Source organism: Epinephelus fuscoguttatus, linkage group LG6 (assembly GCF_011397635.1).
Source record: "Epinephelus fuscoguttatus linkage group LG6, E.fuscoguttatus.final_Chr_v1".
In the NCBI taxonomy this organism is placed as follows: Eukaryota; Metazoa; Chordata; class Actinopteri; order Perciformes; family Serranidae; genus Epinephelus; species Epinephelus fuscoguttatus.
In genome coordinates this window covers 25,555,614-25,579,098 of record NC_064757.1, presented here as the reverse complement: position 1 = coordinate 25,579,098, position 23,485 = coordinate 25,555,614, and the positions used below count along the sequence as shown (strand labels likewise).

Sequence of the window (23,485 nt, the reverse complement as noted above, 5' to 3'; positions counted from 1 at the left end):
AAGCTCTCGAATGAGCAAAAAACACCACAACCTTCCATAAAATATAACATGAATACAGTTTTATATCTACACACTTACGCTTCTCCATCGTGACATATAAAGACTACATTTCCCGTGTTGACAGTGGCCCTATGACGTTGATTTTTTGCGCCGGTCTTTACAGCCGTTGAGGAGATCTCTATTAGCTACATGGTTGATACAATATACTAAGGTACGTGCTAATTTACAACGACAGTATGGCTTTGTGTTAACAGCATTCTTGTTTTGTATATATGATTAAACTGTATAATGTGTTAAACTGACGATATTGTTCACCAGAAACGCCCACAGTGGGCAACATTAGCTTGTTAGCACACGGTATTACAGGCTACTTTGACGTTGATGATAGCTAGCTAACATGTCCTATGCATCTCACGTCTTTTAATACCTTGCAGGGGTAACCTGAACGGCATCCTATTCTTGGTGTTTTTGTAATGTACGTCGTTTCTGTTGTTGCACTGGATTCTATGACCCGTCAATACCGTGACCCAGCCTCTAAAGCTAAACATAACCACTCAACAACTCTCACAATTCAACGATTTTTTAAGGGAGTCTTGTAGTGAGTCACACACTTGGTGTTAGTCTGTAAATTGTTACGTACAAATTAAGGTTAAGTCATGTCACTGGTATTTTTTATCATAGTGCTAAAATAGCCAAATAACATGACATACTATTCCCTTGTGTGTATGTGTTTGGCATATAGCTACCCAAGTTATCCAGTTTCTCTCAATGAGATTTCTCCAAATGTCAGACTGAAGGAAATGCATCAATATCTTCTTTGACCTGTAATTATTTCACCCGTATGTAATGAGGTAAAATCTATGTCAGTATGTTAATATGTTACACAAATATCACTGGCTTCAGTTGCTGTAAATCAGTCATATAGGAATGGGGAGGTGGTTTAACTTGCTATTAGCTGTTATAACACTGATATGTTCTTGGTTTGAAAGGCTGAGACTTTGCAGTGCACTCATGTGTGCAGTTTACACCTTTTTAGGCTTTATTTAAGCTTCTCAAGTCAGTTCACAGAGCATGATGTTAATCCTCCACATTTGCCCTGACGGCATAGTATACTTCCTTTCCAGCTTTCCAGGGGTAGAGGTCACGTATAAACATGAATGTGTAAAGGCTTTGTAGAGCATACAGCAACCTTTGTGACACAAACAACCATTTAAGTTTGATTTAATAAATTATGTAATATGTAATGTTGCTGAATGGTGTGTAGGTGACATGAAGAAAGGGTAATATATTAAGGAGCTTTGAAAATGTTGTCACACTGTACCACATTGAATTATTACAACACCTACACCTGCTCAGTGTACATACAGAGATATAGCCTAAACCTGAACAGGGGGCAGAGTAGTAAATGATTGTGTGAATGTAAATATGTATCTTAGTTCACAGTTAATAAATATGTAAAGACAGCCAGCTGCTGAATACTTACAGTGCTTCGAGTCCAGAGGCTCTTCATATAATGCAGGTTTTTCTTACTGTGGACAGTTTGACTTGTAGGGGTGCATTTTATTTAGGTGTGCCTGCTCTTGAGTTATTGTTCATGCTGACACATTGACGTGGTTTACTGTCACACCCACATCAGAGCTATCATTAAAGTTTTTGGGCCTTACACACCTACTGTTCTAGCTACTGTAAAGCCAAACGTCTGACAAGAGAGGGGTGTGAACAGTGAATGACCCTAAATTACTTTTGCAGTCAGATGCAAATTATTTTGACATTTTACCCTTGTTAAGAATGTCATGTCCTTACTTGTCTTTGTGGTTCTCTTTAGTAGTCACCATGGTGATGAAGTCAGCAGTTGAGGATGATGATGCTGGCTGGGGGCTGGGCATCCCAGAAAAGATGAAGAACAATGCCAACTGGGTTGATATCACACATGAATTCAAGGGCGCATGCAAAGGTACAGGCGCTGCCAGTGATTGTGTGTGAGGGTCGTGTACGTGCAGTTATGACAGGTACTGACTTGTTCCTCCTTTTCTCTTCCCTTGTCCTCATCATTTATTTATGCAGAGTTGAACCTCGGAGAGTTGCTTCATGACAAACTGTGAGTAGGACAAAACACATGTAGAAGATTCAGTTCTCTTAAATTAAACAAAATAAACACAAACACTGTCTTATATTGTTGTCTCTTGTGGTTGGAGAGCCAAAGACAAATTCCACCCAGGTGGACAATGTAGATATTGTACAATCTTTTCTGTTCTGTTTCAACCCTCCCAAAAAATTGAGCAGATTTCAGCCAAGAGTTTATATGTCACTACGTCTAAACACTGTTTAGGAGACGTTATAGCGTTGACAAGACTGAGTAATTACAATGATTCAGGGAATTCTTGTCATCATTTTTGTCATGAACATGTTTGAATCTATCTGCATGAGTTATTGGGTCAGTAGAGTTTTTTAAACCTTTGTAAACACACCTACAAAAGAGACACTAAACATTTTGCTATGGTGGTAGGTTTGGCCTGTTTGAGGCCATGTCAGCCATAGAGATGATGGATCCTAAGATGGATGCAGGAATGATTGGAAACCAGGTCAACAGGAAAGTGCTCAACTTTGAACAAGCTATCAAGGTACAGTGCTGCTGACCTCTCACTGCCTTACAATGAAAAGAGTGAACTACCTGATTTTCTAAATTTAAATTTACAACTCTGATTGCATCGTCTAGTTCAACTAGTATTTAATATAACAGTACCTACCTTTGTGTTCATTTTAGGAAGGTGCCATTAAGGTGAAGGACCTCAGTCTCCCTGAACTCATCGGAATCATAGACACATGTTTTTGCTGTTTGGTGAGTGTTAATTTCTCATATATAATGTTGTGCTTCTGTGTGTAATATGACTCCAGAGGTTTTGCATTTTAGCATCCACCCACAGGGAAAAGAAGAAAGAGTGGGTACAGATCCAAGGTCACTGGTCAAGTCATTCCCACCGGTCAAAGATTTTCTCGAAAGTTGCGTTTTGAGAGATGAAGCACGGACTGAAAACATCAGGGATTTTGATTTATATCATGGGATGTCACAGGGAATTTAAGATGCTGACCCAGAGAGGGTTGAAAGGACATAGGGTATCATATGCTGTACATATGGTAAAGCCCCTTAAGGCTAATTTCTGATTTATGATATGGGCTATAAATAGAATTGACTTGACTGACTTAACTTGTCACTTTAAAAGAAAAGACATGAATGACAATATAAATGACAAACCAATTTGTGGTGTATACCAAGCTATTTTCTTTTTGTCTGAACTGACAAACTATGAAAAAAAAGTATTATAAAGTCACAAAGATGTTTTGACATGCATTAAACCCAGTGCTCATGTTTATGTTCTCCTAGATCACGTGGCTGGAGGGTCATTCTCTAGCGCAGACTGTATTCACCTGTCTGTACGTCCACAATCCCGACCTGATTGAGGAGCCAGCCCTCAAAGCCTTCGCCCTGGGCATCCTGAAGGTGTGTGACATCGCCCGGGAGAAAGTCAACAAGGCTGCTGTGTTCGAGGAGGTAAACAATGTCCTGCAGACTGTCAGTGTGTGTTTGTGTGTGTGTCGCAATATTTGAGCCACTGCTCAGGCTTTTACACTCCCTGGGGGTTAGGGGATGTTTTTATCCTTGTTGTTTCTGCTTCCTCTGCTGGGATTTATGTAGAAATGTATTTTAAAAAGTTAAAATTGCAGTTGGCTTTTTTATAACTCTGTGTCGTATTTATATGTGAATGTTTCCTGTAGGAGGATTTCCAGGCAATGACCTATGGCTTCAAGATGGCCAACAATGTCACAGACCTGCGGGTGACAGGTACGAGGACTGCATAGTGATAGTTTAAGTCCACTGCTTCACATATGCTGAGGCCATCACAGAATAATGCATACTGTTGGTTCAGAGAAAACAAAGCCAAGGTAATCTTTCTGTCTTTTGTTTTAGGTATGCTGAAAGATGTGGAGGACGAGTTACAGAGGAAAGTCAAGGTATTTGTTCTCGGCTAGTTTAAGCCACAGCGTTTGCCATTACAATGAAATACTGCTGATGTCAATGCTAAATATTATATCGGTTATATTATGTTTTTTCTCCAATTGCCTCAGAGCACACGCAGTCGACAGGGTGAGCAACGTGACCCAGAGGTTGAGCGGGAGGTGAGTTGGGTCTAATGTATTAGCATTTACCAAACCTGAAGCTGCACACGAGGTGTTTCTGACCGATGTGGTTGCAGTTTTGACATAAAATACATATGACTACAAGTAGACAACCAGATTGCCTCACTGTTCTTCATTGATTAAGCCTAGTACCCCAACATCTCAGCCAAAAACTAAGCCTCAAATGCTCCTTCTCAACCTTGGCCTGTTACAATTTATTTCCCATCTGCTCTCTGTCAGCCTGTGGGACTCGTATGACCTTTGGAGACTCTGCTCTGGAATTTCCAGCTGTTTGATTACTGTAATAATAATAATAATGAAGAAGGAAGAAATAAGACCCAAACATGGACTTGGTCTGGGGTGGTCAAAACAAAACAAAGAGTCAGCCTTTGTGATTTCTTGTGCCTTGTAAAGCTTCAAAGACAAATTAGGAGATATGTGTATTAATAGTTTGGGATGTACACGTGAGCCTGTTTAATGTTCTCATGCTTTATTTTTACAGCATCAGCAGTTTTTGGCACTTTTCAACAGAATCAAGTTCACACGCCTCCTACTGACCGCACTGATCACCTTTACCAAGAAAGAGGTAAAACACACACGATCAGACAATGAATGAGTTTTTAACTACCGCATCAATTTAATCATGTTCTTCTACTTATTACTGAGCTATGAAGAGGATTGTATTAAAGTGCACTTATGGACGCTTGTATGTTAAATTGGTCATTTACCTCTTTGGTTTTGTATGTGTGTATGTGGGTGTGTGTTTTTGTTTATGGTTGTATTTTTATCAGACCAGCTCAGTGGGTGAGGCCCAGAAGCTCGTGGCACAGGCAGCTGACCTCTTATCAGCCATTCATTCCAGTATTCAGCACGGCATCCAGTCACAGAATGACACCACTAAAGGAGGTAACACACACACACACACACACCTTTCAGTTATAGTGTCGAGCCCATAGTTTCGCTTGGCATGAGTTTACAAACCCACAGCTCTAAAGGACCCCCCCACACACAGACAAACACACACACACACACACACACACACACACACACACACACACACACACACACCCCACACATGCTTAGGTTCAGTTTGGAAGGTATCCAGAGCAACTCAACTGAAGAAAGTGTCACACATACATGACACTGTGCATACATTACATGCATTCTTGCTCCCCAGCCATCCAGTTAAGTAGTCGTCATGGCAACAGAGACAGTGACAATGCACTGAATGTAGCTCTGCTGCCTTAACTTTCCACACAGAGCTGAAGAAAGTCTTTTAAACCTTCTATCAAGCAAATCACCGGCACCTACCTGTCCAACAGAAAATAGGCACTCTTGCTTTTGAACAAGCTCTGTCCACTTGGTGTTCGCCTCCCTATATTTGCATTTTTTCTGCACCATGTCCTCGATTTCCTCTTGGACGTGTGTTACTACTTGATTGCTTCCTTTGTTGAAAGTTGCAACCTCACCTGTCTGCTGTTATTGGCTGTGAGCTCTGTGCCCAGACATTTCCCAAAAAACAGCAAAATAAGAAAATACAGGCCGAGGGCTAGGTCTCTGCAGATAAATACAGCGCCACACACTTCTAGTGGGTCCAAAGTGTTGTCTGAGAGGGATTACTTTTGAATGAGTCTATACATTGTTTTTAGGACAATTCTGCTGAGTATACACTTTAAATGTTGTGGGGGTTTTTTTTGTTGTGTATTTTTCAGACCACCCCATCATGATGGGCTTTGAGCCCTTGGTAAACCAGAGACTGCTGCCACCCACCTTTCCTCGCTACGCCAAGATCATTAAGAGGGAGGACATGGTGGCCTACTTCAGCAAACTTATAGAGCGCATCAAGACTGTCTGTGACGTGATCAACACCACCAACCTGCACGGCATACTGGTACACACATATACAGATCTTAGTTTACATTCAGAACCTGATTTGCCCTTTTCTGCTTTTGTTGGATTGTTCAGTTCGAAGTGAATCTCTATCAGAGTTTTTTTAAGTGGTTATCCCCACATTTTTCAGGACTTCTTCTGTGAGTTCAGTGAACAGTCTCCGTGTGTGCTCTCCAGATCTCTACTCCAGGTGAGTTAATAATGTCATTTTGACTGTGTCTGATGCCTACAAAGGGATTCTTAAAATCTGTGTTATTGTAGTTTGTATACACGTGACAGTGTATAAAACCTGTAGATTATTTCATATTATCTCATAATTAAAAACATGTCAGTTTAAAACCCTGTGTATGAGAGCTAAATGTATTGTTTTTCCTGAATCTAGACAACGTTCCTGATAGATAACAAAAAAGTGTTTGGGACCCACTTGATGCAGGACATGATTAAAGATGCTTTGAGATACTTTGTCAGCCCACCTGTCCTCTCCTACAAGTAAGTCTGTTGATGGTTGAATGATTAAACCCTTCACATCTCAGTCATTTAGGTTATTTAGTTATTTATAGGGTTGATTTGGAAACGTCTCAAGTTGAGCTGTTTCAAGCTTTTTTTGTGACTGTTTGTGTGTGTGTGCATCTGTCTATCTCCAGGTGCTGTCTGTTCAACAACCACCAAGCCAAGGACTACATTGACTCCTTTGTTACACACTGCTCCAGGGTATGTTACCTTTACTGTTCAAAGTTATGGCCTGGTGCGTTCAGTCGCTTAGCAAACTTTATGGGCTGCTTTCACTTCTGCATAGTTTAGGAGGACAGATGTTTGAGTTTGATGAGAGCTGTGGGATCAAGTGGGACACAAAGATGACACAGGAAATGTTAATGTCATGAGTTATAGGAAATTTTTGCTATGTTTAGAGGTTGGGTCAAACACTGAACATAAGGGCAAATCTATCATCAGCCCTTTGACATGAATGGGTCAAGTGTTTAAGCTGTATGTTTATTTGTGTGTGTTTGTGTGTCTTTTCTTTTCTCCCTGCAGCCGTTCTGCAGTCTGATCCAGATCCATGGACACAACCGAGCTCGACAGAGAGACAAGCTGGGTCACATTCTTGAAGAGTTTGCCACACTGCAGGATGAGGTGAAGGGTTAAAGCTGTTTGCCCAGTCGTATTTTCTTTTTCACAATATTTAAACAGAACACTACTGTTTTCATATTTCGCAACACACAAGAGATACCTTGTTTACTCTGGAAGCAGATGTGATTTTATAAATTATAAACCAGCTACTAAATTAATCTTTTGTGCTCTGCAGGCAGAGAAGGTGGATGCAGCTCTGCATAGCTTGCTGATGAAACTTGAGCCTCAGCGACAGCATCTAGCCTGTCTCGGGACCTGGATCCTCTACCATAACCTGAGGATTATGATCCAGTACCTGCTGAGCGGCTTTGAACTGGAGCTGTACAGCATGCATGAGTACTACTACATCTACTGGTGAGAGTGCACAAGTTTGTTTGTGTGTTGCTGTAGCTGTTGCTGGCTCCAAGGCTATATCCACACTTATACTTTTTTGTTTTAATACACGTTACACACTATTGCTACATGTACAAACACGGCCACACTACTCCGGCATATTCAGACCCCATTTTAAAACGTTATTTTGAAATGAAAACATGTGTGGATGTACCTTAAATCTCTCCACAGTATGCGCAGGTGCACTTTTAATCATCTCTGAATGACTATGTGTTTGTTTTTGACTGTAGGTATCTGTCGGAGTTCCTTTACGCGTGGCTGATGTCCACTCTGAGCAGAGCCGACTCCTCTCAGATGGCAGAGGAGCGGATTATGGAGGAGCAGGTGAAAGGACGCAGCAGCAAAAAGACCAAGAAGAAGAAAAAAGGTACGCTCTGTTGTAGCCTCTGTGGCTGAGGTGGATTCTCACAGTGTGACCACACCATACTCTTGTGATTTTTCTGTCTGTGCTTGTCCTTGTAATGATGTAATGTTTGGGTTTCCTCTGCAGTTCGCCCTCTGAGCAAAGAGATCACCATGAGCCAAGCGTACCAGAACATGTGTGCCGGCATGTACAAGGTAGGACATCAGTAAAGATGCACTTTTGACCCCTCCTCTCTCCCAGGTGACACAGTCACTGCGGTATTATTCATGCTCTGTGTCTCTCCTCAGACTATGGTAGCTTTGGATATGGACGGGAAGGTGCGTAAGCCTCAGTTTGAGTTGGACAGCGAGCAGGTTCGCTACGAGCATCGCTTTGCCCCCTTCAACAGTGTGGTCACACCCCCACCAGTGCACTACATCCAGTTCAAGGTACTGTTGATGTGGAGCAGGCCCTCCAAACTCTCTGTTCCCTGACCTTTGAACCCATTTTCTTGACTTTTCTCCTTCACTCTTCTTTTAATCCCCGTCCCTGATCATATTCCCACTACCTTTCCACTTTGAATGGTTTCCTTTTTAACCTTTTGTCCGACATGCACTCCAATCTTCCTGCCCTCTCTGAATTTGCCCTCTTTGCCCTCTCCAGGAGATGTCAGATCTGAAGAAGTACAATCCTCCGCCAGGCTCCGCTGACCTCTACATGGCTGCCAGCAAACACTTCCAGCAGGCCAAGCTCATCCTAGAAAATGTGCCCAGCCCCGACCCTGAGGTCAGAAAATTTAACTATTGTAAAATAACTGCCTGCTGTTAAAGGATACCTATTTTGTTTTTTAGGTTGTTTGATTTCGTTTTGCTAAGGAGCTACAAGTCCTAAGATTCTTGAGCACAAATTCAGTTATCAAAGTTTATTCCTGAAAGGGTTTCTCATCTAGACCTGAGCTTCTTTTTGGTAGTTAGGATGATAGCACTCAAACATCATTCAGAAGCATAGCAGCCTCAGTTTAATGGCGTCATGATATTTTCTGCTATATTGCTCTAAACTAATGTTAAATGATTTGTTTGTAATCAAAGTTTCACCTTTTTTAAATGTTGTCAATAACCAGTTAATGATTGATAACAGGTGAACCGTATACTGAAGGTGGCCAAGCCCAACATCGTAGTTATGAAGCTCCTGGCTGGAGGGCACAAGAAGGAGACCAAGGTAACACAACATACACATATCCTGAGTTATCATTTGCTTTACCGGTTGCAGATAAGGGAATACTTCAACCACAAAAAGGATCATTTGTATATCAGTTACTCGCATCATGAAGAAAACCTTTTATTGCACGCCTCAAAGGTGAACGAGGAATCCAAAAACAGGGAAAATTCTTGATGCAGCAGCAAAACTATATTGAAACATCAGTTTACAAATTCACACAACTCATACAGTATAATCCAAGTCTCATTTATCCAGTCGTATCCTCGGTACTTTACAGTATTTTCACTACAGCCTTACTTTTGAAAACACTTAGGCATGCACGTAGCGCGTCTGGGCGAGAGCATGCATTTAACCCTGCTCGTGCATTCCACTGAGCAGAGGTCAAACGCATGCGCTTGCCCAGGCGCGCTACTCATCCTTGTGTGAGACTGTTTATGCAGAAGTGTTTTAAATAGTGAGGTTTTAGCAAATTGCCCGTGTTTGTGTAGTTCTGAGCAGACGACTGGAGAAATGAGACTTTGATTATCCTGCAAGAGTTGTGTGAGAGTTTGTAAATGCAAATAATTTATCAAGAATTTTCTGTTTTTGGATTCTCCATTCACCTTAGAGGCATGACAGAAAACTTCATGAATTTTAATGTAACAAGGGGCGAGTAGTTAATAAACAAATGGTCCATCTACGTCCCATCCCTCACCTATAGTTGTGAGGTCTGGGTAATGACCGAAGGAATGAGGTCGTGGATACAAGCGGCCGAAATGAGTTTCCTCTGTGGGGTGGCTGGGCTCAGCCTTAGAGATAGGGTAAGGAGCTTGGGCATCCGGAGGGAACTCGGAGTAGAGACGCTGCTCCTTCATGTCTAAAGGGGTCAGTTGAGGTGGTTCAGGCATCTGATCAGGCACCTCCCGTTAGGTGTTCTGGGCACATCCCACTGGTAGGAGGCCCCGGGGCAGACCCAGAACATGCTGGAAGGATTACATGTCTCATCTGGCCTGGGAACACCTTGGGGTCCCTCAGGAGGAGCAGGAAAGCGTTGCTAGGGAGAGGGAATGCTCAATTGCTTTGTTTGGCCTGCTGCCCCCATGACAAGTGGTTGAAAGTGGATGGACGATCATTTTGTGGGCGAAGTATTCCTCTTGTATGAATTGTGCTTAATCACTCTGCATTGTGATAGATTAATCTTAATGTTGTTAATGTTCCATATTGTGAAAACTTTGTTAAAGTAAAATGCCTCTCTGTATCCCCAGGTGCTCCCAGAATTTGACTTCTCAGCTCACAAGTACTTTCCTGTGGTCAAGATTATCTGATGCTGGTCTGCACCGCCGGTTGATTATGAGAGCGTAATCAAAAAGACCATCAGCCGCAAAGACTGTACCCTCACCTGAACAAGTGTGCAATGGCCCTGGTCCAGTCCAAGTCTGAACAACGTGTGTATGTGATACACCTGACTGTAAAGTTGTGCAAAGGAGTGTTTGATACACCCAATTCTTTTTTTCACCTGAATGAGATGAAACCAGACCAGAGAATTCACAACTGGACCTAAATGACTGACAATATCCACATCTGCATCTGTGACAGTCTGTTTGAGTGTGTGTGTGTGTGTGTGTGTGTGTGTGTGTGTGTGTGTGTGTGTGTCTGTCCGCGCGCACGGGAGTCTGACACAAGTGGAGGTGCTTTTGCAAGAAGAACTGGCCAATGGAAAATTTTCTAAGCTGCCTTCTGAACAGTTTTGTGAAGGCTTTAAAAGAAGAGCTGTAACAACAATGAGTGCATATCATCTGATCATATGGAAACCTTTCTATGTATTTATGTGCTTATCTGAATGAAAACATTTGAGATGGAAAAGTCTACAGCATCTTGTTTTACCTCATATGGCAGTTTCATGTGAATACTGTGGCATCTGCATTGTGAAACCTAGACAGAACAGTCTGCAGAGAAGAACCATTCACAGGGTTGTAAGTGCAGAATAACTAACAGCAGTAGGAAAGATGCTTTCAAGGCCAGGGAACCATCTGCACTGCTTCCTCAAACCAGTACCAACAACCGTCACACATATAAAGAACATCAGAAAACATCTTTACTTACTTTGATGTTTAACTCCTTGCTGGAACAGAATTTCACAATTTTTTTAAGACAATAAAAATCTGTTTAACTCACTCAAAATTACATTTTAAGAAAATTCAACTTGAAAACCTTGACATGTGTGAGGTACATAAAAAAGATAAGGTATATGAGTAAACTTATTTTAAGTGTGTTCATAAAGTACGCTAAAACATGATGATCAGGCTTCACATCTTTGTTGTCCTGATTTTATTTAGGCTTCTAGTAAACTGAGTGACATAATTAAAAATGAATATACATGTACAGCTGACTAAATTACAGCTCCTTTTGTACAATATTAGGGACACCTTGTTAGTACCAGGTTGGACACCTTTTGCCTTCAGAGCTTCCTTAATTCTTCATAGCAGAGATTCAACAAAGTGCTGGAAACTCAGATTTTGGTTCATATTGACATGACAGCATCACATAGTTGCTGCAGATTTGTCAGCTGCACATCCGTGATGTGAATCTCCCGTTCCACCACATCCCAAAGGTGCTCTATTGGATTGAGATCTGGTGACTATGGAGGCCATTGGAGTACAGTGAACTCGTTGTCATGTTCAAGAAACCAGTTTGAGATGATTTGAGCTCTATGACATGGTGCGTTATCCTGCTGGAAGTAGCCATCAGAAGATGGGTACACCATGGTCATAAAGGGATGGACACGGTCAGCAACAATACTCAGGTAGGCTGTGGTGTTTAAACCATGCTCAGTTGGTACTAAGGGGCCCAAAGTGTGCCAAGAAAATATCCCCCACACCATTACACCACCACCAGCAGCCTGAACCATTGATACAAGGCAGGATGGATCCATGCTTTCATGTTGTTTACACCAAATTCTGACCCTACCATCTGAATGTCGCAGCAGAAATCCAGACTCATCAGACCAGGCAATGATTTTCCAATCTTCTATTGTCCAGTTTTGGTGAGCCTGTGTGAACTGTAGCCTCAGTTTCCTGTTGTTAGCTGACAGGAGTGGCATCTGGTGTGGTCAATATATCCCAAATGAAACCATGTCTCAATAGTGGTAATAAAAACAATTTTTATTCTCAATCATCAATAAAGTCTATGATCATTTAAATCTTTCACAAATTTGTTCAACAGTTCAGAATAAAATAAAAATTCAATCAAATGAAATCAACAAAAGTTAATCCAATTTATAAAAAAAAATCAAAAAACATTTCATCTCCAGGTAAACAGAACTGGTTCAAAAATGGGACTTTTTACACAAACAGGCAGACGAAGCTTTCAGACATAACAAAGCAGCAGTGTCAGACAACAAAACCCACAACAACTTACAGCAACTTTGAAAATAAAACGACATGATACAATTCTGGTACCATGTTTCCCCTGTGACACTGACCAAAGGGAGACAGACAGGCAGACAAAAGACACTTTGATATAAATGAGAGTCCACGTTCATTAACTGCTGTGGACACTCTCAGTGTCGAAGTGTTTCCATGAATTTGTCACCGGCACTCCTGTATTTTTATAGTTACTTTGAAACATTATGGCCAGGCGCAGATTTAATATGATCATAATATAAATAAAAAATAAGTTAACATAATCAACACTATTTAGGATGTGAAATTATTTGAAAATTGAGATGATAATATCAACTCATTGGAAATAACTGAATTGATTAACTGTTCCTTTAATTTGTGTTCCTCAAAAGGAAAAGTTACTTGTTAAAGGACTGAGATGAAGATACTTCATACAGTCTTCATCTAGTGAAATAAAAGGAACAAGAATTTGCAAATCAAAGTCAAGTTTCCAAGAAATCACACTGTTTTTTTTTATTATAAGGAAATAAACATGAAAAGACTGTACTTCACCATCTTAAGGAATCTTCAGTGAGTCTTTAGTGTAAAAAGATATTTTTGTTTTAAATAGTACTTGAATAAGCTTAATGAAGTTTGATAACACCTAAATACTTTTGCTCATAGGGTTCTGTAATCTATATTCCTCTTGTTATTCTTAATGCTCCATATATATTCTGTAAATGCCTCTTCATGTATGCCATTATTAAGTCAAAACAAAGGGTTTTCAATGGCTGCACCTTTACATTCAAAATTAAACTCTACAGGTCTTTTCTATTTTATCATTGTAGAAACTGTTGTCAGATTTTTTTGCTGTTGGGAAACCTCAGCATCGCAGCTTGTGTATAAAATAGGCTCTGTGGGATTGGATCATGCCTGGCAGCCCAGTTGTAATAGAAAGGTGAAGTTCCTCACCTTTTCTGTAGCCCCCATCGACCTAATTTCAGAAACATACTGTACAGTGGTCAACAGTGAATGACAAATATTTTTTTGTTCCCATTTGAATTATGCCATAAGTTACATGTTTGTTAATAAAAAAAGGTCATTCTGTAGGTCAACAAAGTCCTAGTTTGTCGTAGGTTTGTCATAGTATCATTTAGTTTTGAGTGAAACCGCTCAGTGAACTACGCCCCTCATCTCACATATATATGTCACCAACACCAGCTAGCTTGCTGGCTAGTCATCTTTGCTATGTTCCATAGATGTAACGTAGTCTTACCTGATGTGTTTCATCCAGCAACTCCTGGTCATACACATACATACAGGCATCAAAGCTTCAGCGTCACGGAGAGCTGTGATGTAACTATTATGACCTATGTAGTCGTTGCAATTACGTATTCTCACAGTATAACTTCACCAGTTTTTCAACAAACTATGACTTCTTGAATTCCAATACTATACTTTAAATGGACAAAGATCATATGTGCAATTTGTGGCACAATTCAAACAGGATCTAAACATTATTTGTCTCTTGTCCTTCACTACTGAACGTATTTTTTCCCCTTAAAAATGCCATGGTGGTCCAGCAGAAGTGAGGAGACTCCACCTCTCTATGACTGACATGGAGCAGCTGGGTAGTGTTAACCTCATCTTGAAACAGTGGGGTTGAAGATGTTGGAAAAGCAACATGATTTAGGAATGGACTCTTGATGATATGTCAAAACATTAAGGAATTTATGGCAGTTAAAATGACAACATACTGTGTAACTGTTGGTATTTAGTTAAAGTCACTACTTATAAATAAGTACCTGGAAAATAAAGTATATCATCTGTGCTGTATAAAACACAAGGCAACAAAAGATCTCCCCACAACATTGTACTAATTTGTTGTTATTTCTGATCCCTAATATTAGTTCAGTCATTAGTGCAGCTTGAAGCAGAATGGACTAATACAGTTTAACACAGCTAGGGAGTGATTCACATCTGCTGGTATGCAGGAACCCTAAAGCACAACACAAGGTTCCTACTTCAAGGAAAGTTCCTTCCCACAAACTATACAGTCATTTTAACCCAGCAGAACAGAGGCAGCATCCACAAAGGTCTAAAACTGGTAAACATGAGCATCTGATCTCCACTGTGTCAGAAGCAACTGACCGTAGGGAAAAACTGGTGTACACACAATTGATAAGGCATGCGTTGAAATACAAAGGATTGTTGATCTACTAATATGATCCAGATGTTTTGTTCATTAAAATCCAAAACTGTTTTTCTATCTAACTGATCCCAAATGAGCACAGCACACATCCAACCTTATGACAAAGCTAAAAATCAAAGTAACGCTTTAGAAATTGTCCATTGATCAAATATGTCCAGTTACAGACATTATGATATAGTATGTTTAAAACCTGACAAAGTTACATCAGCATATAATCCAGATGATGAATTTGCCTGTTTATTATGCGCCATGTCTCTTAAGCCAGCCTTATTTTTTACAGCATTTTAGGTCACATGGGAATCAAAAAAGCAGCTGATTTTATTTTCCTGTTTGGCTGTGTTTTGCCTATATCAAAACACAATTGGACTCAGCAGCCTCGAGGTGCAACGTGTTAACTATCAAATTAATCACCAACTAATTTGGTAATCAATAATAATAACTTAGTAATCTTCTAAGAAAATTTTTAAAAAAAGTCTCTGATTCCAGCTTCTTACACGTGAATATGTTCTGGTTTCTTTGCTCCTCTGTGACGGTACACTGAATATGTTTGGGTTGTGGACAAAGCAAGACATTTGAGGACATTACCTTGGGCCTTGGGAAACACTGATCGACACTTTATAGACCAAACAACTAATAGATTTCATCGAGAAAATAATCAACAATGAAAATAACCATTGGCTGCAGCCCTACAGCTGTCTAACAAGAACCTCCGCACATTTCCTTCATTTACTACAGTTATGGAAAACCTCATCTGTGATCACTGGCAGACATGTTGTACAGCAAAACATCCTGGCCATTAACCCAAAATCAGAGTCCTTCATATGAGAGGCTGCATACATGAAGAACTTAAGGCGTCGTTTAAGATGCTGCTGCAGAGTTCTGTCACTGGGATCACTGAGGTTATTTACACTTTCTACAATATATAACACCTCATACAGTTACCCTATAAGGGTCTGCACATTATCATCACTTCTCTTGTTTAGTTACAGTCATTACAGTATGAACATGAACAATACATCTAATTAAAATCTACTGATTTCTGAGGACGCTGAGATGTTCAATTTGCATACAACACAAACAACTAAGCAGGTGAAAGTACTGATAAGTATGTCACCATAATGAAATGAATGTCAGCACAGTCACCACATGGCTTTTTGTATACAGTGAGATGCATATGAATACAAAACTTGAGTGTACATGCCTGGCTGATATTTGCATATTTTCATTCATTTCCAAAATTTAAAACGTGATGATCCCGGCTGATAAAATATCTGACAACATGTAATCAAATATACAGCATCCAATTACGATGACAAATAAAAGACATTCCAGGAAACAAATGGTTATGATCTAACCCAATGTGATGTCACAAGTCTTTCTTATAGATTTCCATCTGGGTTTGTTTGTGTTTACTGTGTTGGGAAGGCTGCATTAACCTGTATGGTGTGGTTGTGCTGAGATGTATAAGGGATCCTGCTTCCTTATGTGGTGTGCAGGCTCCTTCTCCAGCTCCAGCACTGCAAGAAAAATTCAGCATTGTGTAAATAACATGTAATATAGCTGCACAGTGTCTAGCAAGCTTACATTAAAACTCATAAAAGATCTAAAAACCTCTCATAAAGAAAATGTATGTCCATTAGAACACTGTGATCAAGGAAAAAAGGTGTGGAAAAGTAGAAATCTGAAACCAAATAATTTCCTTTATTGGCAGTTCCAGAGGGTAATAGCTGGCTTAGCTACAGGTAGCGGCACTTCAGATCTACCTGTGCTCACTTAACAGTAGGGTTGGGTACCGTTCATAATTGAACCAATACGGTACTGGTACCGGTATCTGGAATTCAGTACCGGTACCAAACGGTACCTTATTCGGTACTTTTTAAAGTATAAACTTCTCAGTTTCAACATTTTATTGAGAACATTTAGGAACAGTGCTGCACGTTAACTTTTGTCTGCACATTTTTTTGTCGCCATTGTTGCTGAGTCTGAGGTGCAAGTCATGCGCTCGGTACCAAGTACAAAAAGTACCGAGTTTCGGTACCCAACCCTACTTAACAGACATCAGATCTTTGCACATGGTGTGTTTAATATAAGCACCAGTTTAACTGAACATGTTTTAAAACACAGCTCAGATACTCACAAGTGAAACTGACACAACAACAGCCCCATGATAATTGATGTTTAACTGTTTTTAATCTGCTGCCATGACATGAAAAATGACCATTACTGAACAAATGTCTTGAGCTAAAACAACTTCATATCGGTGTTGATGTACTTTTTAGCAATTTCAATGTGTGACATGTTGAGCTGATGTTATCATACTTTGACAGCATGAAAGCACAGGTGTAAATGCATTCAAACCACATTGAGGACCGACTGTGATCCAATGGGATCTTGAGACCTCAATGAACGTAAGTGTAAATGTAAATTGTGTTTTTAATCCACATAAAACAACTCCGTGTATCGCACTCAACTGCTCCAAACCAGTGAGACAGCAGCCATTAGCCAGTTAGCGAGCTATACTAACTAGCAAGAAAGCAGCAAGAAAGCTTACAGATACTTAGGTCATTCATGGATGAAGTCAACACCAGACCAAGTGTCTGCTTTCAGTTTGGTCCAACAAAGGTATACAAGCAATTCATATCGCAACCGAGCCATTTATGAAACTAAGGCCTAGCAAATGATGGAGAATGGCTAAATATAGTTTAGTTGTTTGAGCCTGACACAGTTATCAGATCTCAATGTGGACACTGGAGATTCATATTAACACCAGGTGTAAATGTAATCAGGTTAAATCACATCTAGATAGTATCTGGATACAAGACACATTTTAATGCGAGGTGTCAGTGTGGTGTCAGTGAGGAAGACATTGGTGTGTTTCAGTGTATACCTTAGATTTGAGCAAGCTCAGCTTGTTTGTCTGCTTCAAACTCGCCTTCGTTCTCATCGTCTCCGTTATAGTCAGCCAGCTCATCCTCCATGTCCTTGTCTATCAGGTTGGTAACATAAATACACACAAACCCCTTTTTAGCACAGTGCTTTCATTTTTTTAATCTTTACCAGTAAATAATCCCTCACTCAAGATTAAGCTCTGGCCTATAACTGGTCAACTGCACTTAGACAAACTCCGACTTGGAGACTAAGAATGTACTCTTTCACATACCTATATTTTCAGCCAGTTTACTCTGCTGTTGTTTTTCCATATCGACTCCACCCACGACTTGATCGTCTGTTTCATATTCATCTGGATCCTCAAGTTTCTGACCATTAGGTGTCTCATCTGCCTTCGCCCGGCCAATCAGCATGCCTTCCATCCCAGGGTCTGCCTCTGGAGACATAAGTGGACTGTTAATTAACTTTATTAAAATCTCACAAGCTCTTCATTGAGCACGCCTGGATAGGAATAAGAAACTAGTTCACTGCTTTCAGTGAACCAGGCATTCTACCTTCTGTCTGAGCACCCTCTTCATGAACATCCATTACTTCCATCTCGTTGTCCTCAGTCAGGTTATTCTTCACAGGTTTACTGGTCTCTGCCTCACCCTTCTCTCCTTCAACAGCTCCCTCTGGTGGTGACAAAATGTCCTGCTTGGCTGCAGTCGCTGAGGGAACAGGCTGAGACTCTACTTTGGAGAGATCCTTCTCTGGAGGCAGGTATGCTGGGCCATCAGGACCTATAGAGTAACAAGGCAGAAAGCAAGTGCAGTGTGGGGGTGTACATTTGTTATTAAAAGTCTACACAAAGATATGTAGACATGCACAAAATGCACTATGTGTACAGTATGTGCATACACACATAAATATGCCTGTCATTGCATGCTTTTATGAGTTAAATTTCAGTTAAGTAGACTGAGCCGCCCGGACATCAACATCTATTACCTTTGTCCACAATGATGTCATTGGTCAGTAGCTCAGGTGGATCATTTCCTTTGGACTGAGAGACGCTTGGTGTGTGGCTTACAACAGTTGCGGTCTTCACAGCATCAGCCACAGTCATGACTGGTCCATCGTCTTTTGCTGGTCCATCCACTGCATTTTCCTGCTGAAGAGTAAACATCATCAAACGTAATCAAAACAGCTGGGTGGATAATGACTGCAAACTAAAGAAATGTCAAAGCCAGTTAATGCTATTAGATCTTTTTATTATATACACTTGGTGACCAGAAAATTAGAGACCCTGGACCTGCATCTACTGCAAGCGAGCCAGTCCTTTCCTTTTGATTTTGCTACATAAACATTAGTGCACGTAAGTAAGGAAGTTCATTTAGAGAGCGCCTTCCGAAACCAGAATTACAAAGCGTTGTACAGTACAAACACACAGAAGTGACACACACAAAACAATAAAACCAATAAAAACTACACAAACAGGACAGAGGACAAAGTGCTGGTGAACGAAACCGGTGACTCGCTTTCCCACACATTTATTTATTGGTGGCATCTGCCACATAACATCTGCCACCACATTATGATTTTTTTTTTTTTTTTTTTTTGTCAGGCTGCACTGTTCATAAGGTGTGCTGTTGGAATATACATACCGTTAGGTTATTCATTGCTCCACAATTTCACTGCACAGAGCATTCTCTGGGCACATAAGGAGCAGCAGAACATCACACACATTAGAAGTGACACTTAACCGTTCATTGTGCTGGGTCTAGAAGTTTGCTTTCACTCAAATCTGTTCCTCCCATTTATCGATATGAACTGATAAGCTCTGATCGGCTCAAACGATAAATTATCCACCCCATGACGCAAGACTCCACAAACTGCTGCTGAGGAAAAAAAGAAAGATTTTTGCCTATGCTGCATTCACAGACCCCCGAAAACCTCCAATTAAGAGAGGGGACATAGACTGACACACAAGGACACACAAGCAAGAAAAATAACAATAAAACAAAGAGCAGAAAGTTAGCCAGCTAGTTAGTTGTGGGTTATAATGAGCGAGGGATCAAAGGTGGATCAGTCTTAGTGTGTCCAATATTTATCAATTTACAAAATGGCTTGATTGGCCATGGCCCTTTGTCCTGATTCGGATCCTGTAGAAAGACTCTAGGGTAAACAAGATTTACACCCTTCTGTCAAACAGAAAAGCCAACTAACCTGTGAGGAGGCACCTGGAGGAGGGATAAGCTTCTCCATTTTCTTCTGTACTTCAAGTTTAGCAGCTGCCACTCTCTCATCACACAACTCCTTCTGGGAAAGAACCTGGGAGTGACAGTGGGTCCTGTGTACAAACACACAGAGACAGAAACGTTAAATAGGACAAGACTAGACTAGACTAGTCACTAGACTAAGGCAATTCATAAATCTGGGCTAATGGGCAATTACCATAAATAAAGATTCATCTTGATCTCCTTTCAAACAGACCTGTGTAAATATAACTGATTAAAGGAATCTTTTCTTACATGTCGTAAGTGAGTTTGTTGTTGAGGGTTTTGATGTTGCCTTGGCAACTCTGCAGCTCCTTCTGAAGCATCCCCAGGTCGTCATTCAGCTGATTCAACTGACCTACAGCACAGATACACACCAGACAATAAGAGCCACACAAGAGATCCACTGGCTGCTAACACAATGCAATTTTTAGTTTGAGGTCAACAGTTACCTTTGAGTTCCTGTATGGTTTTGGTACTAGAGGAAATGTTCTGCTGCAGTGTGCCCTAGAAACCGAAAAAACAGAGACTATCAGTATTCACAGTTAATGTTTGTAATTTTCCTTTGATAATGTGCGAGTTTGGTGTAAACCAAAACAGTGAGCAAATTAAGGCCCCAAAATTCCTCTGTGGCAAAGGTTTATAGACAATAAATTCGTCCCTATTTTATTTTGTCACCAATACAACTACCAGTGGTGTTTGTGTGCACCTTCTCTTGGCTGCAGGTGTTCTGAGATCCTTCCAGCTGTCTCTTGAAGAGGCTTTCTATGCGGCTGATCTGCTCCTTCTGCCTCTGGATCTCCTCCTGGAACTCAGTCTTCTTCATCTCAACTACCCCTCGCTCTGCTGCCCCACGGCGCACCTGGCCTTCTAACTCATACAGCTTAGTCTGTATCACACATGTAAAGACAAAGGGAAAGTGGCACAGGTTACGATAACAACAATCTTATTACAATCTTGTAACAACAATCAAACTTAAGTAGTTTCCTGTTCCACAATGCAAATAAGAAAGGTTCTGGGTTATGTTAGCTGCCTATGTTGACTGCAGTTGTCAAAAGGAAATTGCACAACGTTCAAAGAGACTTTCTCACAACCAAAACCCCAAAACTTTTTTTTTTTTTTTTAAAAATGCAGACCAAATGAGGAACTGATGAGACCTACAGTATCTAACGTCCACAGAAGGGGATCATGCACTGGTCTTGCAGATTTGCGCAAAAAAAAGTCAGGTCATATTAACAATCTGTTTCGTCATGTAAACTGCAAACACATAAAGTTTAGGCAAATGCTCGGAGTTGATCTTTCAAGATCTAGTCTGAGACAAAATATGAATTGATTGCTGATGATTTCCAACAAATGACTTTTCAGTTAACTTATAATCCATGCAGTGTTCATGTAAGAGCACAGGGCAGCCTTTAAATAACTTAAGGTTTTACAGCTTTATTTAAAAAGGTGGTATTTGCATAGTCAGCTATGGCTAGAAAACCACAGAAACACACACACACACACAAACACATATAGATTAACCTACCTGTAGCTCCAGGTTGCGGGAGCTTGACACCCAGTAGTTAAAGCCCAGAACGAGGATACAGGCAATTAGGGCACCAATCATTAGAGGGGGTGATCTTCCTCCTCGACGTCCATTTCCCAGCCCACCCATAGCTGTCTACAAACTGTGCACACACAAACCACAGTCAGAGTTAACACTTATTCCACTCATTTCATAATAACAAGTTTTAAACAAGTACAGCCTGTCTGTGAGCCCTGAATAACACCTATTATTTGAAAGTGGTCAGCTGACATGAGGCTAGCTTTAACTGATAATATGGCAAAGGTCACTGAAGGAATCTACAGGTGTTTTGGTTTTGAAGGTTCCTTACAGACGTGTAAAAAGCTCACTGTCAGTCCTGCAAGATGCAGTGAGCTACTTCTGCTTGCATCAAGCTAATGCCTCACCAAATTCATGTCCACTGTCTTAGCAAAAACACAGAATACAGGGATGTAATCTGATCATGTAGACATCATTGTATGATAGCAACTCCGGTAGACATACTATATACATGCAATTTTGTTTTAAGTGCACAAATATTAAGAGCACGACATGACACACACATGCACACTGTATTGGCTAATACTCAACCCTGTGCAACAAGTGGATCTCAGTTTGTTCCTAACAGTGCTGATTCTGTTAAAATGCCTGCAAAATGCTGTGACAGCACACATCAACATTCCCATGAACCCGTAGTTGTTTATAAACGGTATTTACCCGTACAAAGATCCAAAGTCTGATATTCACTGGTACAGTATCATGTCATCTGATGGTGGCAACGCAACATGCAAACTAATACACTCAGCCCTACTATGCATGGGTTCCTTCCATCATGCAAATGCAGGCAGACCAGATGCATGGATTCGTTCAGTGATCTACTCATAATTTACCTAACGCACATTTAGACTAAACTAAGAAGTAGTAAAATAACAAGATGCCATAGAGAAATCATAAAACAGTAGCTATAAATCAAAAATTCAAACAGCACAAAGAGATAACGTCAAGGGTAAAATTAGTTGTGATTTATTTAACAGTGAAGAAAAAGATGCCTCGTATTAACGTAGCTGGTTAATGATGTTGATATTACCGTCGACGCTTGACTCAGTGTGTTGTCACACAGCGGCAGTAACGTTACAGGAAAGGGTGGCTAAAGGGAGTCGACCCCAGCTCTACAAGACAAACAAGTAACGCTGGTAGAATAAAATCTGGCGTTTGCTAAATCACAGCACAGGCCTGACAGCAGCTTATAACCTAAATCAACTGCTAACACAAGCTAACGTTAAAAGGTCAGTCATACAGTATAACATCAGGTCAGGAATGCGCTACCGTCAACAGTCAAAACGGTGGCTTGTAGAGGATATATGTTGTAGAATAATTTATCAACAAAATGGCAGCCAAATTATCAAAGACGGTTTATGAACTGACCATAATTTGACCATCTTTACTTTCCGAGTCAACGCTAAAAGCACCGACCCTACATTGCAAGATAACGGTCGTTAGCATTGTAGCTTGTTCCCAGTTGCCTTTAGCTGTAGGTTAGCAGTTAGCTAACGTTAACGCTAGCAGCAAAACCATCTCCTTAACTTACCCGGTAGACTCGAGAGTCGCAAAACAGAAAATTAATGTTGAGTCCAGTATATTGAGTGATACTCGGACATATATTTGACAACCTGGCCGCGTTTCTCCAGCTATTAACAGCACATTACAGCTAGGCAGTTAGCTAGTATCCATCTTTGCCATACAAACAGCAGAGTCCCACTCTGTGTTATGCTTGGCTAAGGTCTGGGACCGTCAGGTGCTGCCTCTGCTTGCTGTGGGAAAACGGTGTTTGAGGTGGACCATTGGTTAACTGGTAGAAATAAAATAATAATGTAATCCCATACATTTAGCGCACAAAGAGCTTCGGTAAGATTGATATCTAGAGTCAAATAACAACATGACTTTTATGTTACAGTCCATCTTACAATTGTTCTATTTGTCAACTACTGATTAGAGAATTTATAGTTTACGAGGAGCATGGGAAGGCAGCACTGGCACTGTTCAACCATGAACTGTATAAATACACATATTAATAAT

At 40.6% G+C, this 23,485-nt stretch overlaps 2 protein-coding genes across 3 annotated transcripts; one reads left to right on the top strand and one right to left on the bottom strand.

The window, feature by feature from the left end:
* The first annotated feature begins 19 nt into the window (after positions 1 to 19).
* On the top strand, positions 20 to 11,423 carry naa35 (N-alpha-acetyltransferase 35, NatC auxiliary subunit). Its single transcript, XM_049578683.1, has 23 exons — positions 20 to 211; positions 1,826 to 1,954; positions 2,065 to 2,098; positions 2,507 to 2,621; positions 2,765 to 2,839; positions 3,383 to 3,550; positions 3,775 to 3,841; positions 3,968 to 4,011; positions 4,126 to 4,176; positions 4,679 to 4,762; positions 4,968 to 5,082; positions 5,889 to 6,067; positions 6,197 to 6,256; positions 6,449 to 6,555; positions 6,711 to 6,777; positions 7,099 to 7,197; positions 7,370 to 7,548; positions 7,818 to 7,954; positions 8,078 to 8,145; positions 8,239 to 8,379; positions 8,594 to 8,716; positions 9,068 to 9,148; positions 10,393 to 11,423. The coding sequence occupies exons 2-23, from the start codon at positions 1,834 to 1,836 to the stop codon at positions 10,450 to 10,452; spliced, it is 2,175 nt and encodes a 724-aa protein (XP_049434640.1). The 5' UTR covers positions 20 to 211; positions 1,826 to 1,833; the 3' UTR covers positions 10,453 to 11,423.
* Positions 11,424 to 12,267: 844 nt separating this feature from the next.
* golm1 (golgi membrane protein 1) lies at positions 12,268 to 23,188 on the bottom strand. Of its 2 annotated transcripts, none has more exons than XM_049578695.1 (11): positions 22,998 to 23,188; positions 21,392 to 21,533; positions 20,573 to 20,752; positions 20,316 to 20,370; positions 20,119 to 20,221; positions 19,814 to 19,937; positions 18,596 to 18,758; positions 18,163 to 18,390; positions 17,880 to 18,044; positions 17,607 to 17,705; positions 12,268 to 16,236 (listed from the first exon to the last, which is right to left on the bottom strand). In XM_049578695.1, the coding sequence occupies exons 2-10, from the start codon at positions 21,518 to 21,520 to the stop codon at positions 17,608 to 17,610; spliced, it is 1,245 nt and encodes a 414-aa protein (XP_049434652.1). In that variant the 5' UTR covers positions 21,521 to 21,533; positions 22,998 to 23,188; the 3' UTR covers positions 12,268 to 16,236; position 17,607. The 2 variants fall into 2 exon arrangements, with proteins under 2 accessions (XP_049434652.1, XP_049434654.1); XM_049578697.1 differs by having other exon boundaries at positions 18,596 to 18,755.
* Positions 23,189 to 23,485: the final 297 nt, after the last annotated feature.

Coding starts and splice junctions, on each gene's coding strand:
- naa35 (XM_049578683.1), top strand. CDS start 1,834: ATGGTGATGAAGTCAGCAGTTGAGGATGATGATGCTGGCTGGGGGCTG. Junction 8,380..8,593: donor TGCACTACATCCAGTTCAAG/GTACTGTTGATG, acceptor TGCCCTCTCCAG/GAGATGTCAGATCTGAAGAA. Junction 9,149..10,392: donor GGCACAAGAAGGAGACCAAG/GTAACACAACAT, acceptor CTGTATCCCCAG/GTGCTCCCAGAATTTGACTT.
- golm1 (XM_049578695.1), bottom strand. CDS start 21,520: ATGGGTGGGCTGGGAAATGGACGTCGAGGAGGAAGATCACCCCCTCTA. Junction 20,753..21,391: donor CCCGCAACCTGGAGCTACAG/GTAGGTTAATCT, acceptor TGTGTGATACAG/ACTAAGCTGTATGAGTTAGA. Junction 18,759..19,813: donor CTCCAGGTGCCTCCTCACAG/GTTAGTTGGCTT, acceptor TTTACTCTTCAG/CAGGAAAATGCAGTGGATGG.